At 40.8% G+C, this 16,480-nt stretch overlaps 1 protein-coding gene across 1 annotated transcript in view; it reads left to right on the top strand.

Annotated features, from left to right (window-relative positions):
- The window catches only part of LOC129836252 (melanopsin-A-like), a 74,941-nt gene that overhangs the window by 53,612 nt on the left and 4,849 nt on the right, over window positions 1-16,480 (top strand). The window contains exons 8-10 of the mRNA XM_055902164.1: window positions 4,315-4,510; window positions 4,620-4,781; window positions 15,137-15,205. Coding sequence (XP_055758139.1) covers window positions 4,315-4,510; window positions 4,620-4,781; window positions 15,137-15,205 — 427 coding nt within the window. The remainder of the gene's footprint in view (window positions 1-4,314; window positions 4,511-4,619; window positions 4,782-15,136; window positions 15,206-16,480) is intronic.

Below are 16,480 nucleotides of genomic sequence, written 5' to 3'. Positions count from 1 at the left end.
AAGACGGACTGGCAACAGACAGACAGAAAACACAGGTATAAATACACAGGGGATAATGGGGAAGATGGGCGACATCTGGAGGTGGGTGGAGACAAGCACAAGGACAGGTGAAACAGATCAGGGCGTGACAGAGAAGGTTTTTGAAAAAGCCTTTCCATCTACCTGAAGACTTACCTGAAGGTTATCATTAGCATCGCTAACGGCTACACAATACGGTAGAAATATGCGCACTGCACACATACAGACTTCAGAAAGTTGCAAGGGAACACGAATCACTGATGCATTCTGGTCATGTCTTATGACCCAACTTGGTCCGCTTTATTAAATGACGTGCAGCTTTTTAAAGCTTTCATAAAGCCTGCATAAACACTACATAAATGTGTTACAAATCATCTAGAACCGTATGTCATACGTTTATAAAGGGTTCATAAATATGGCATAACTGTGTGGCAACCACCAATGTCAAATGTGACATAACCCACTATGTCAAATATGACATAAACCTGTGCTTTAACTTTTAATTGAGAATATCAGGAATCAAGGTAAGACACAGGTGCAGACTGTGTGAAGTAACACTATTTATTGTAACCACAAGTGCAGGCAAGCACCACTTAAAAAAAGCCTTATAGATCATGTTAAATTGAGGCTTCACAAAGCAGGATAGTGGGTTTGATTCCCGGGACCACCCCATATGTAAACATTTATTCACGAATCGCTGTAAGTCACTTTGTATAAAAGCGTCTGCTAAATTGTATATATTACATTACTCTTAAAACATTTCTAGGATGGCCGAAATTCTTTCCCTCTTAGGTGCATTGTCAATATTGGACATAACCTCAACTTTCCCCAAAATGCTATGCTGCAGGATGACTCACACTCTAAAGTGCAGTCATGCACAGCAAAAAACCTTAGTGAGGCCCTTTAAAAACCATTCACATTTTTTGCTTACTTCAGTTTTTTCCCAAATTCCATTTTCTCAGTTTTGTTTTCCAGGTTTCGATTTCCCCCATTTTTTTCAGGTTTTCCCCAATTATTTTCAAATTTTTTAGTAGAAAAACAACAACATTTGACTCTGTGTTCACAACAATGCTTGAACCACATCGGGGATTACTTTTGAGGTCTGTGAAAAATCTACGAAACTTACAATACCAGTCAAAAGTTTGGATGTACCTACTCATTCAACAGTTTTTCTTTATTTGTATTATTTTATACATTGTAGAATAATGGTGAAGACATCACAACTATGAAATAACAAATATGGAATCATATAGTTACCAAAAAAGTGTTAAAATAATCCAAATATATTTTTGATTCTTCCAAGTAGCCACCCTTTGCCTTGATGACAGCTTTGCACACTCTTGGCATTCTCTCGACCAGCTTCATGAGGAATGCTTTTCCAACAGTCTTGAAGGAGTTCCCACATATGCTGAGCACTTGTTGGCTGCTTTTCCTTCACTCTGCGGTCCAACTCATCCCAAACCATCTCAATTGGGTTGAGGTCGGGTGATTGTGGAGGCCAGGTCATCTGATGGAGCACTCCATCACTCTCCTTCTTGGTCAAATAGCCCTTACACAGCCTGGAGGTGTTTTGGGTCATTGTCCTGTTGAAAAACAAATGATAGTCCCACTAAGCGCAAACCAGATGGGATGGCATATCCGTGCAGAATGCTGTGGTAGCCATGCTGGTTAAGTGTGCCTTGAATTCTAAATAAATCACTGAGTGTCACCAGCAAAGTACCCCCACACCATCATACCTCCTCCTCCATGCTTCACGGTGGGAACCACACATGCAGAGATCTTCTGTTTATTTACTCTGCGTCTCTCAAAGACACGGTGGTTGGAACCACAAATCTCAAATTTGGACTCATCAGACCAAAGGACAGATTTCCACTGGTCTAATGTCCATTGCTTGTGTTTCTTGGCCCAAGCAAGTATCTTCTTCTTAGTGGTGTCCTTTAGTAGTGGTTTCTTTGCAGCAATTCGACCATGAAGACCTGATTCATGCAGTCTCCTCTGAACAGTTGATGTTGAGATGTGTCTGTTACTTGAACTCTATGAAGCATGTATTTGGGCTGCAGTCTGAGGTGCAGTTAACGCTAATTATCTTATCCTCTGCAGCAGAGGTAACTCTGAGTCTTTCTTTCATCATAGCGCTTCGTGGTTTTTGCGACTGCACTTGAAGAAACGTCCAAAGTTCTTGAAATGTTCCGGATTGACTGACCTTCATATCTTAAAGTAATGATGGACTGTTGTTTCTCCTTGCTTATTTGAGCTGTCCGTGCCATAATATGGACTTGGTCTTTTACCAAATAGGGCTATCTTCTGTATACCAACCCTACCTTGTCACAACACAAATGATTGGTTCAAACGCATTAAGAACAAATAAATTCCACAAATTAACTTTTAACAAGGCACATCTGTTAATTGAAATGCCTTCCAGGTGACTACCTTATGAAACTGGTTGAGAGAATGAAGGAAAAGCAGCCAACAAGTGCTCAGCATGTGTGGGAACTCCTTCAAGACTGTTGGAAAAGGAGTCCAGGTGAAGCTGACTGAGAGAATTCAAAGAGTGTGAAAAGCTGACATCAAGGCAACAGGTGGCTACTGTACTTTGAAGAATCTAAAATATATTTTGATTTGTTCAACACTTTTCTGCCAGCTCAGGCTACACTATTCATATTCCTGTGTAATCAAATAAAAATCCCCCGAATACAACCGGTATTCCTTACCGTGAAATGCTTACTTACAAGCCCTTAAACAATGGTGCAGTTAAAAAAATAAAGTTAAGAAGGGGCTTGATTACAACCTGTTACAATGGTGCCAACGTCGTCCCCCAGGCTATTGCACACACAACACATAGAAGCCTGGGATATCAACTATTCAAAGTTGGCCTACAGTAGGTGGGAGTGACCATAGAATTCTAAAGGAGTGACCTTACTGAGTAAAGAATTTGTCATCGTCACTAATTAACACAGCAAAAAAGTCCTAATTATGGCAAAAATGTGACTTTAAAGCTAATCCTAACTAATGAAGGCCAAGTTTGATGCATTGGTCCACCAGGCCTTCAGCACATTTGGGCGGAAGTGTCTTGGAATGAGATTAGGTGTAATGTGACTACCATGACTTCACTTTAGAGCGTATTCCAATCCTTCGACCCAACATGTCACCCTTTAAAAGTACGTTTAGATCATATTCGACATAGTGGGTGTCGTGGACATTCTTACACAGTGATACTCGAAGTCAATCTTAAATGAATCATCCTTTATTTGTCAGCACGCTGGAAAGGTTCCAACCAACTAAATGCACCAATATACACATGTCAATCAGGAGCTGTGCCAAGGCAGACCCAGCAGTTGTCTTTTATACGGCTATACACAGACAAGTTATATTTGCATGATTTACTGTAATTACTTATTAATTACCGTTTTAATCATTACCGACCAATACTGGTTCGTAACATGTCACAGACCAATACTCCACGAGGCTTCTCCTCTCTAACCTGAGACCTTGAAACTGAGATATCTTTTGTTCTCATTCTCGAAACAAGGTCCAGGTGTACTGCCAAATTGCAGCTACTGATAGTGAGGATTCACTCAGTCAGCCACTTGCATGAACACAGGCATTGGTTTATAGAACAGCACATGAATAGAACACAGAAATTAGTTATCAGAAAAGCACAAAATGGGTTGTCACATTTGACATTGGTGGTTATGTCACACAGTTATGCCTCATTTATGAACCCTTTTTAAAGCATGACATACGGTTATAGATACTTATGTAGTGCTTATGAAGGCATTATGAAGGCTTGATGAGGCCTTTATAAGCTGAACGTCATTTAAATCAGAACCATAAACTTAATGCATTTTCAAATAAATTCAAACCATTAAGTTGATTTCAAAATCTGAGACACATTTTGTAGAAGATCCAAAAGTAACAAATTATAATACTGGACCGTTTTTCATGTTCTAGTATTTAAAAACTACCATTGTTTTCATTCACCGTGCAACTCTAGATCAGACTAAACTTTCCTCTACAATCACTCATTAACCTGGATGTTAATACAACTGAACATTATTTTATTCTCACCACACAGGAAGGATGCCAAGGGTTAATAAACTGTATAGGGCACCTAGATTGTTTCCTCTGACATGATACATCAGGCCAAGTCCCTGCCATGTTCTGTCCCATCAGACTGCCTATGGTGTAGCCTTGTACTGTATGGTACTTTGCCTTTCTGTCTTATGCTAGAGGAAACATCAGTTAGCTTCTGGACCTACATCTCCTAAATTTGCCCCCTGCACTCTCGGTCTTCAGGATGGCCATAGCCAAGTACATCCCATGCCTGGGGTTTTTGCTGTGTGTACGTAGACGCGACCTGCGATCCACCAACAGCAGCTTCGTGTCCACCCGACGATCCACTGTCACCAGCCAGACCTCCGACATCGGCGACCGCTTACACCGCACCAGCACTGTCAAGTCCTGCCTCTCTTCCGCCTCCGACAGCGAATCGGTATAAATAAATATGTCCTGATATAAAATCATGAGATGGGTGTGTGTGTGCGTGTGCATGTACCTGTGTGTGTCTGTCTAACGTTTATGTAATGGTTCCATCCCCCCAGGGCTGGACAGATACGGAGGCTGACCTCTCCAGTATGGGCTCCTGGCCGGCTAGCCGCCAGGTGTCCTGTGATATCAGTAAGGACACAGCCGAGCTCCCACACTTCAAGCCCTCCAGCTCCAAGTCCAAGATGAAGAGCCACGACTCTGGCATCTTTGAGAAGGTAACTAACACATCCAGGCAAGGTCAGGTCAGGTCAAGCCTGCTCCCTGTCCTCTTTCACATGTGTGACAATGTACCGAATGTGTGGAGGATATTTTGGGCTCTAGAGGCAGAACAGTGTGAATGCATGTCTAACACAGTAAAGGTCAATAAGTAAGCCAATTTAGGGTTTAAAAAAAAATCCCACTTGCACTTATGTGCTCATCTCCCAACATCAATACACATTAATGCCACCAATGGTACCTAACATTCAGTGCCTCTACTTGAGAAGCACCTAATCAAACAGTAACACACTTGCTGTACTGTAATGCAACAAGATTCGTAGGAGAATTAGGCAAGAACTAAGTACATATTTCCATCATAAAGGATTCTTCTGTGTAGTCCGCCACAAATCTATTAAACCAACTTTTGGCCTGGAAAGCACCCCTGGATTTGTGTCAGCCAATCACATGGCTCCTAAATTAATCTGGCACATTGTTACTGACAGGATGGTAAGATGAATCCACAGCAGAGGGGTCACTCCAGGGAGGAAGCTTTCAGAGGGCTTTGCTGTACCATAGATGTCTAATCCAATTTTGACATTTTTGAAACGTGTTCATCTTTACGGCGTCTTTCAGTGTTACTATTTAAAATGTGATGTCACCTGCTAAAGCAATGTTTTATTAACTGATTTATTAACTGCCCCCATGAGAACACAAGCTAGCTCTATGGAGCATAGTACTTGTAGAGGCAATCTGTATTGAAGGATAAGAATCTATTTTTAAAATGTATGAGCAATCGTATAGGGGTCAGCAGACATATTTCTGTAAAGCGGATATATAGAGATAGCTGATGGGTGTTATCAGGGTTCATTACAAATAAAAATTGTATTTTCAATGTTTCTTAAATCTCTTTGCAACATATTGTGATACAATTATAATCTTTACTGAGAGGTTAGATTTCACTGTTAATTAAATGTCCCCCTTTGCACTCTAAAAAGAAAAGGTTCCTGGAGTATCCTTTAGGGGTTCTTTAAATTGAAACTGTGGGGGAACACCTATTAGCTCTTCAAAGAACCCTTGAAAAAAGGTTATTTGAGGAACCTTGTGGGGGAACCCCTATAAGTTCTTTGAAAAAAACCTTCTCATAGGTTATAATGGTTCCTCTAAGAATCTTTTGGGGTTAATTTTTTTTACTGCCTGTCCACCCTCCCCCATTATACAAAAATATTTTAATAATAATGACAATAGTGATTTAAATAATTAATTGTTAATTTAGTGGCACCACAAATGTGAATGAACAATTAGACAACAATTTACCAAACAAAACACAAGAAACATTGCAACATTTCTGCAGACATGTCAGAACATAATAAATAATACATTTACTTTGTATAGTACTTTTCACTCTCATGGTGAAAATATAAAATACAATAAAAACAACATACATTAAAAATGAATTAAGGTAAACTAACAAGATTGTAGATGCTTGATGCTAAATACAGATTGGATTTTTTTGCTTTAGTGTGTGTGTGTGTGTGTGTCCAACAACCACTTGCCAAACAACCACTTATTTTTGTTAGTAAGTTTGCCATCTTTATGACCAGCCCTGGTAACTTTACCCCAACTTCTCTTATACCCAGAACACCGCAACTTAAGAACATAAATGTTTTTCTGACATTTTGGGGAAATTTAACTGAAAATAAAAAAATACGGCCCTAACAGAGCCCCAAGTCCCATAGAGACGTCCTCTAGGGCGTGGATGTTCTCCCCTCAAAGGTCAGCGTGATTTGACTCATGGTGAAATGGATTAATACACATACAATTAACAAAGAACATTACAAATGTTCAGCTGTAGTTTTATATAAGCATGCACACTTATGTTTATGAAGAAACAGATTATTTGTGCATAGACATACCTTGTCACGGACAAGGCCACTCGGGTCCTCATTGAAGCGTTAGGGCAAGAGTAGGATCGCTGCTGGGATCTCGAGTCCTGGGGAAAAGTAAAGTAAAGCAATGATCTTACTACATTTGCAAAAAAAAAAAAAGTGTGTTACAATTCTATTACAAAAGACATATTTTGTATGTACTATGTACTGTATACGCTACATTAGAGAAAGGGAAGGAATAAGAGCAATTGCCTCTTCTGTATTGTCCTTCAGGGCCTGTCGAAATAGCAGGATGATGTCCTCTCCCATGCCTCGCCTCTCTACCTCTGCTATTATTTTGCCACTAGCCTTGCGGAGTCCTTGAATTATCTTTTTGTCTATATCCATTCCATGGACTTGATTCCTTTCTGAGATGATCTGAAAAGATAATTTGCAAATATTGTATTCCTGGAGGTTTAACTTGATTCACATAGACTTAAAAAATAGCAAATGTGTAACCTAACTAACAAAAGTGAGAGTTTGATTCATATTCATGATCCAATGAGCATATTTTGACAATTATATGACTGTTACTTACTTGGTTCAAAAGTGGTGTAGCAGACAGGCCCCCAAGTAGCTCTACATCATGCGTGCCATTAGTCACCTATGACACAAATACACATATATACAGGTAAAGGTCAATCCACTTCATTGGATAGTCGCATATACTGTATAGTCCATATATTCTCAAACCATTACCTGCAACTTTGTTGGCAAGCAAACACCTGCTGGAACTAAGGTTAGGTTTAGGGGTAAGGTTAGCCATAAACCTTGGCTGCCTTTGATGCTGGGCCTGCATTCCCAACAGAACTAATTTTCTGTGTGAACTTAACTGATGATTGCAACCTCTTATTTGCAGACGAGAGGTTGCCTTTCTTTTTTTAACTTATTTTTGAATCATCCCATGCCATGAATTGAGGTTGAGTTATTAGTAATGACCACACATTACTGTGAAAAGTGTACAAAAATGTAATAAAAATATCACTCACATATCCTTGTCCTGTACAGTCCCTTAGAAATGGGTACTTGGCCACCAATGATATCCAGATGTCGGTATATTGTCTGCTTGTAGGGCACCTTCGAAAAGTGTAAATCAATGTAGTGTTCCATTACAGCGTAACACATCCTATGACTACACACAAATCAAATGAAATCGTATTGGTCACGTACACATATTTAGCAGATGTTATTGCGGGTTTAGTGAAATGTTTGTGTTCCTAGCTCCAACAGTGCAGTAATATCTAAACCAACACACACGCACACACACACAGAAACTCACATGATGTGCCAATATATAAACTTACCAGGTATATGTGCACATGATATCAACTAAAACCTGGATGATTTGTCTCCTCCACTTGGACCAATCAGTGGGAAAGTTGGAACTCTTCACTCTGTTGGTTGAGTTTACACTGCAGGGCTGTGGGGAACTCAGGAAGGGTGAATATTGTGGGCCACAGTTTTGTGTTGGTTGGAGGATGCTGTTTATTGGTTGGTTGTTGGCTGGAAGCAAAATGTGGTGGGTTGGTCTTTTTGGAGTGGTACTGTGATTCCTAAGCATGTGTTCTTTGACTGCTCCCAGCATTGTCTCATCTGGCGTCTTTGGGCATGTGTCTGTGCAATGTTTTCGTAGTCACAGATGACATGTGCAATTCTCTTGAAGTACTGATGTTTGGCTTCAAAGCACATACACGACAGATGGATAAGTGGTCCTTATGCCATCAGCAGTCGGGAGTAATGGTTCGGAAAGTGCATCTTGAGTGTTTGCTTGTTTGGGAAGACTTCTTGAAAAAGCATGAAATTCCATTATTTTCTCTTCCAGGTATGGTGCCCAAGACCTTTTGATAGTAGGTGCCATGATTATGTCCCCAATTTATCTCAGTAACAGGCACACTTCCCACGCATCACCGCTGGCTATTTGCCACCCAATCATTAGCATTTCTCAGATGCACTCCCAACCAGATGCCCATTCTTCCTCAGGACGCGCTCGGATAGTGGTGTTTGTCTGGATGATCTGTCGTAGTTGCCATTCGGGAAGTCATCAATCTCGTCATTTAGCGGAGCCACAGTGATTTGTTTCGTCTTCACAAGCTCGTGTAACACCATCCTCAGTAGAGCAGGTATGATGCCCTCAAGGAAGTCATGCATCACATCAAGGGGAATAAATACATAAAGGGTAAAGGTGCATATGTCATCTCAGAGACGTAGCACGGACTTCTGACACCATAGACTCTGGCATTTTCTGGGTTCTTGGACTGCCTGCAGGTGGTAGCTGTAATTTGTTGAGTCGCGCATGGTGAGCTCTCGTCCTTGGTTGCTGTCCAAAAGCCGCAGGGCCAGACGGATTACCAGGACGTGTATTCCGAGCATGCGCTGACCAACTGGCAAGTGTCTTCACTGACATTTTCAACCTTTCCCTGTCTGAGTCTGTAATACCAACATGTTTCAAGCAGACCACCATAGTCCCTGTGTCCAAGAACACTAAGGTAACCTGCCTAAATGACTACCGACCTGTAGCATCACGTCTGTAGCCATGTCTCTCCAGAGATGTTAGATCAGGTTCAAGTCAAGGCTCTGGCTGGACCAGTCAAGGACGTTCAGAGACTTGTCCCGAAGCCACTCCTGCGTTGTCTTGGCTGTTTGCTTAGGGGGGGGGGGGGTCATGTTTGCAGTAACAGCAAAAAGTTAGTGAAACCCATGAAAAAGGCAGCAACTGCCATCACTAACCTCAGTTACTGCTTTTTACCTTGGTTTTACTGAGCTTTGGGCTGCTGGGTCAAAGGTTTACCTTGGTATTATGTATTGTTCTTCGCTGATACAAGTATAAAACTATATGACACTGACAGCCACATACAAATAATTATATTAACACAAGTTTTTGTATATAGAAAAAATCGTATTCCAGTGGGTGTAATATGCAAGAAGGCAGTAACTGCCGTCTAGGGTCAGGTCAGAGTCAATGTGAATAAAAAATAACCTCATGTAAGACAACAGAACCACATATCCAATGATCTGCCTACAATTCATTTGGCCGGACAATAATTTAAAAAAACGTAATTTTTCTCAGTTTCAGAGTCTTTACTGCTATTTTGCTTGGTAGGGCAGAATATTGTGTTTTGGATTCTGAAGGGCATGCATCTATGAAGAGTTGTTTTAGTCAGTATATTAATAACATTATGCATTTGAATCCCATCTATAGCTACCATCTAAGCTATTAATTTCCCTCCACAAGGGGGAATACATGTAACGTTTCCAAAATGGTTTAGTATTGTACATGTTATGATGGTATTTAATGCTCTAGCAGGCAATATAAAGAGGAATCCCTCCATTGCCAGATTCAGTTCGTCGTGATAGCTCACCGTTAGTTAGCTAGCTAGTTAAAGTCAACGAAGCTAGCTAGTTCATTCTCACAAAAGTGATAACTGCTCTAGATTGGAAACTTACGTTAACGAGTGTAAAGCCATGCTGGCTTTATGGAAACTATATACAAGATATGGGGCAGAATATTGTTCAGTAAATAATACAAACCTAGTTCTGCCTGTGGGGTTTTTATAAGGTTTTTTGACATGCTTAACTAACTATAAGCTAGTAGGGCTTCTTATGCATTAAAGTTTGAATTGCTGACTCTTGTAAACCTGCATTTTCCATTGTTCTCACTTTTACCAGTGCTCAGGGCCTAACCATGAATATCAGCCTGAAATGTGTGTGTGTTAAAGAGAGCGCTGTACTGTATGAAATATGTGTGTGTATGCAACAATGTATCAGTAGTGTGGGCGCTGTACTATGTGGCCGAGACTGTGCTAATCTTAGAGAGACACAGGAGGGGGGTGAATCAGGAGACTGCTGACCAGACAATAACAGATAAACTATACACACGAAAAACATGTGAGGTTCTGAGTCATGCACTATAACCCAATACTATAAACGTGATCAGCAACTATATTATATGTGATTGAATACTTTAACAAACGTGATCAGCAACCATATTATATGTGATTGAATACTATAACAAATGTGATTTGATATTGACAAACTGTTTGGGCGCCTGGATGTCTGCGTGTGTGTGCTGGAAGTAATGGTTAGCTCAGATAAGGAGCTGGGAAGCTGTAGTTAGCCTTGAGCGAGAACAGTGGACATTGTATACAGGTGCAGATATCGCAGACAATGTTATAAAACTGTCTGACCCCAGTCTCTGGGGTGAAGGAGCGTAATCTACACAGCAACAGCGTCGGGACATCACATGCGCTAAGGGGCCAGGACTGGCTTAAGGCGCCAACATCAACGATAGGCTGGGTGAGTCTAAACCACGCCCAGTCTCTACTCTGACAGGCCAGCTCGGAAGCGGGAACTATCTCTGTCACGAGTATAAAATACTATCTTTGTCAGAAACAAATCAGTTGTTCCTTGTCCCACCCTGCGGGGTGGTGCAGTGACCCCGTATTTACGAAAAATGTATTTGCCATTTATTAACTTTTGAATTAAACAATTATTTTAACCAAGTTCAGGTGTACTATTGTTCCTATCTCAGTTGAACTTTCGCAACCCTAACATGCCTAGTTAGGACATAACGTTAACTAACGTTAGCTAGCTAACTACTGTAGCTCATACACTGATCAAACCCGGCTTTCTAACGTGTACGTTAATTAGTCTGAACTAAAGTAGATAGTTAACGTTATGGAAGCTATTCACAGAAAACCACAATTAATATTATATACGAAGACAAATATTTCGATACATATTCAGAGCCAAACATCAACCCGACTTATCTTTTTAACTGTTGTCCCATTCAGACTTGGCACGAGCGTTTTCAGTAATAATTGCCAAGTTCCCCGGAAAAACCGCTGGGTTTCCTCAATGAACACCACCTAAGAAGTTCTTTGAATAACCTTTTGGGGCTGTTTTTCATTGCCAAGAACCCTAAGGTTCTTCGAGGATCTTTGAAGTATTCCAGTTGAACCCCTAATTTTTTAGTGTGGTGTATTTGCCTTTGTTCACTCTGAAAAGCGAATAAACTTTAGCTGGCTTTCATCTGGATTGGAGCCATAGTATAACATTATTCAGTGGTTTGACCCCCCAAACCATTAGATAAATGAGAACAGTGGACCTCCTATTGATTCTAGATCAATATTTGGGTCAGATAGGATAGCATGCCTGATAGTCTCTGAACAAATCTACGGTACTATGGACACCAAGTGCTAATGAGCAGTAGTAGTTCTGGTACTTGGGTTATTTGTAATGGGTTATTTGGATCATAAATATACAGTGTATTCTGAAAGTATTCAGACCCGTTGACTTTATCCACATTTTGTTACGCTACAGCCTTATTCAAAAATGTATTCAATTGTTGTTATTCCTCATCAATCTACACACAATACCCCATAATGACAAAGCAAAAACAGATTTTTTGAAATTTTTGCAAATAAAAAATTTAATATCACATTTACATAAGTATTCAGACCCTTGACTCAGTACTTTGCGATTACAGCCTCAAGTCTTATTGGGTATGACGCTACAAGCTTGGCACACCTGTACTTGAGGAGTTTCTCCCATTCTTCCTGCAGATCCTCTCAAGCTCTGTCAGGTTGGATGGGGAGCATCGCTGCACAGCTATTTTCAGGTCTCTCCAGAGATGCTAGATCAGGTTCAAGTCAAGGCTCTGGCTGGACCAGTCAAGGACGTTCAGAGACTTGTCCCGAAGCCACTCCTGCGTTGTCTTGGCTGTTTGCTTAGGGTTGTTGTCCTGTTGGAAGGTGAACCTTTGCCCCAGTCTGAGATCCTGAGTGCTCTGGAGCAGGTTTTCATCAAGGATCTCTCTGTACTTTGCTCCGTTCATCGCTCTCTCGATCCTGACTAGTCTCCCAGTCCCTGCCGCTGAAAAACATCCCAACAGCATGATGCTGCCTCCACCATGCTTTACCGTAGAAATGGTGCCAGGTTTCCTCCAGATGTGACTCTAGACATTCAAGCCAAAGAGTTCAATCTTGGTTCCATCAGACCAGAGAATATTGAGTCCTTTAGGTGCCTTTTGGCAAACTCCAAGCGGGCTGTCATGTGCCTTTTACTGAGGAGTGGCTTCCGTCTGGCCACTCCACCATAAAGGCCTGATTGGTGGAGTGCTGCACAGATGGTTGTCCTTCTGGAAGGTTCTCCAATCTCCACAGAGGAACTCTGGAGCTCTGTCAGAGTGACCATCGTGTTCTTGGTCACCTCCCTGACAAGGTCCTTCTCCCCCGATTGCACAGTTTGGCCAGGCAACCAGCTCTAGGAAGAGTCTTGGTGGTTCCAAACTTCTTCCATTTAAGAATGGAGGCCACTGTGTTTTTGGGGACCTTCAATGCTGCAGAAATGTTTTTTGGTACATTTCCCCAGAACTGTGCCTTGACCCAATCCTGTCTCTGAGCTCTACCAACAATTCCTTCTACCTCATGGCTTGGTTTTTGGTCTGACATGCAAACCTTATATAGACAGTTGTGTGCCTTTCCAAATCATGTCCAATCAATTGGTTCCAATCCAGTTGTAGAAACATCTTAAGGATGATCAATGGGAACAGGATGCACCTGAGCTCAATTTTGAGTCTCATAGCAAAGGGTCTGAATACTTATGTAAATAAGGTATGTTTTTTTATTTTTAACACATTTGCAAAAATTTCTAAAAAACTGTTTTCGCTTCGTCATTATGGGGTATTGTATGTAGATTGATGAAGACTTTATTTAATAAATTTTAGTATAAGGCTGTAACAAACAAAATGTGGAAAACGTCAACGGGTCTGAATACTTTCTTAAAGCACTGTAGAATTGCTTGAAAATCAGACAGCTGTCCATCAACAATTCCAAACCAAATTTACTGAGCTTGAGCAATTTTGACAAAACAATGGATACAGTATATGTTGCCGTAAAAGTTGTGCCAAGTTTGTATAATCTTATTCAAAATGATTCACATTAACTCTGGGGTGTGAAGACATCTTCATTTTTTTATAATTTGGAAAATATGTTCTTTGAAAATGTGGAGTAGGTTGTATAGGTCTGTAGGGAAAAAAATCTAATTGAATCAATTTAATTTAGATTACATTTTAACCCAGCAAAATGTGAAGACTGTGCAAGGGGTGTGTAACCTCACAATGGACTGTAACACTGACTTTTCAAGCCTGATTGTTGTCAATATTCGCCCATTCAAGATCAAATATTTTATGAAGGCTTAAAAAGTTATTCGCGCCGCGACCGGGAGGTCTATGGGGTGGCGCACAATTGGCCTAGCGTCGTCCGGGTTAGGGAGGGTTTGGCCGGTAGGGATATCCTTGTCTCATCGCGCACTAGCAACTCCTGTGGCGGGCCGGGCGCAGTGCACGCTGACCAGGTCGGTAGGTGTACTGTGTTCCCTCCGACACATTGGTGCGGTTGGCTTCCAGGTTGGATGCGCGCTGTGTTAAGAAGCAGCGCGGCTTGGTTGGGTTGTGTTTCGGAGGACGCATGGCTCTCGACCTTCGTCTCTCCCGAGCCCGTACGGGAGTTGTAGCGATGAGACAAGATAGTAACTACTAACAATTGGATACCACGAAATTGGGGAGAAAAAAGGGATAAAAAAAATAATAAAATGTTCTTCGGGATCGGTGTCCTTTCCACGGGACGGTTGAGCTAACACAGGCTAATGCGATTAGCATGAGATTGTAAGTAACAAGAACATTTCCCAGAACATAGACATATCTAATATTGGTAAAAAGCTTAAGTTCTTGTTAATCTAACTGCACTGTCCAATTTACAGTAGCTATTACAGTGAAAGAATACCGTGCTATTGTGTTTGAGGAGAGTGCACAATTTTTAACATAAAAATTGATTAATAAACAAATTAGGCATATTTGGGCAGTCTTGATACAAAATTTTGAACAGAAATACAATGGTTCATTGGATCAGTCTAAAACTTTGCACAGGCACTGCTGCCATCTAGTGGTCAAACGTATATTGCACCTGGGCTGAAATAATACATTATGGCCTTTCTCTTGCATTTCAAAGATGATGGTACAAAAAAATACAAAAGAACGGTTGTTTTTTTTCTTTGCATTATCTTTTACCAGATCTATTGTGTTTTATTCTCCTACATTCCGTTCACATTTCCACAAACTTCAAAGTGTTTCCTTTCAAATGCTACCAATAATATGCATATCCTTGCTTCAGGGCCTGAGCTACAGGCAGTTAGATTTGAGTATGTGATTTCAGGCGAAAATTGAAAAAAAAAAAAGAGGGCGGATCCTTAAGACCCTTAATTGTTATGCGTCTCCTCTTAATATAAGGAGTGACCAATCCCTACAATTATTAGAACGTCTTTACTTACATGTGACCCAACAAATGTGTTTTGTGTGACTGGAATTGAATTTCACATTGAAATGACTCAGGGTTGTCACTTATTATAATAGCAGGAACCAACCTCTACGTCATGTATTTTGTATCTTCCAGAGCTCTTATGATGTTGACAACATCTCCATGACAGGCGTGGGCCACAGTGACCATGGCTTCCCTCCAAGTGTAAGTACCCATAATTAGTGTCAGTTAATTCCTCTTGTTGCTGTATCGTCTAGTGTGGGTTGCCATTAGCTACCTCAAATAAAAAACAAAGCAGCACTGGTGACCTATTTAACCTTTGCTCAGTCTGAAATATAACACAACATGTTTTCCCCTGTTTTCTACCCTCTTGATCCCATCTACATAATATGGATCCCAGTTTCCCATATGGAGAAGGCTCTATAGCAGGGATCATCAACTAGATTCAGCCGCGGGCAGATTTTTTCTTGAGTGGATGGCCAGGTTCCCGGAATATAATTACAAATAATTTATGGACTGCAAGAAGCCCAGATATAATATTTGACTAAAACGTAACAATGTCAAACCTTGCTTACAATTGTGAACGAGCACATATCTCTCGTTCATGCGTGGAAATAGTTTGGAACAGATTTTCAAAATAAAAATAATTTGGAGCTGAGTTGCTGGTGTTTTAACAGTCTTTTATGTCCAACAATAAAAAAATATAAAAAATCACACGCGGGACAAATTCGGGGAACCTTTCTCTATGGTCTCTGCCTTAGCCAAATATGACTCATGTGAATGCGTTCCTGTGCAGTCTGGCAGGTATTGGCCATGAGCAGACAGCAGGCATGCAGATGGCACAGAACAAGTGGCCTTGATAAATCACTGCAGTTTAATCTTAATAAATGTCGCAGCAGACTAACAAGGTTTATGAATGAGAGACACAATTAACTGTCCTGCGACATGCCTGGTGGCAGGCTATGCCAACGGGAGAGAAATATTGCCACTTTCCCTTTCTGTAATGTCAGGGTAGGAACGGCAGTGGCTGATTATATTGACACTGATCTGTAGAGACAAAGGAAAATACATCTAATCGTCTAGTTCAGGGATGGGCAACTCCCTTTTGTATGCCCGCAGATCAATTTCCAAAGACAAAAATATATTATTTTTTTGTGGTTACTCAGTCTGGCCTCAACTTACTGTATAGTAAAATACACAAGGTTTGGTTGTGCATCAGCAGTTTTTCTCTTGTTATGTCAGTCACTGACAGTCACTCAATTGGCCCATGTCAGCTAAAATGTTTTAGATTGGTAAATTAGTCTAGCGCCCTGCTAGGGGTTGGAACCAAAATCATTTCCCAATCGTTTTGTTCTGAACAGAGCCATAATTATTTTTCGTTCTGACGAGCAAAATAAAGCTCTGAACCTGTTCCAACCCCAAAAAAGTACCGGTTTATATCATTCCTTTTTAAACCTTTGAAATCTATGGAGGAACTTT

Source organism: Salvelinus fontinalis, chromosome 37 (assembly GCF_029448725.1).
Source record: "Salvelinus fontinalis isolate EN_2023a chromosome 37, ASM2944872v1, whole genome shotgun sequence".
NCBI classification, from domain to species: domain Eukaryota; kingdom Metazoa; phylum Chordata; class Actinopteri; order Salmoniformes; family Salmonidae; genus Salvelinus; species Salvelinus fontinalis.
Note: the sequence above shows the minus strand (reverse complement) of the source record. Positions and strands in the feature narration are given on the sequence as shown.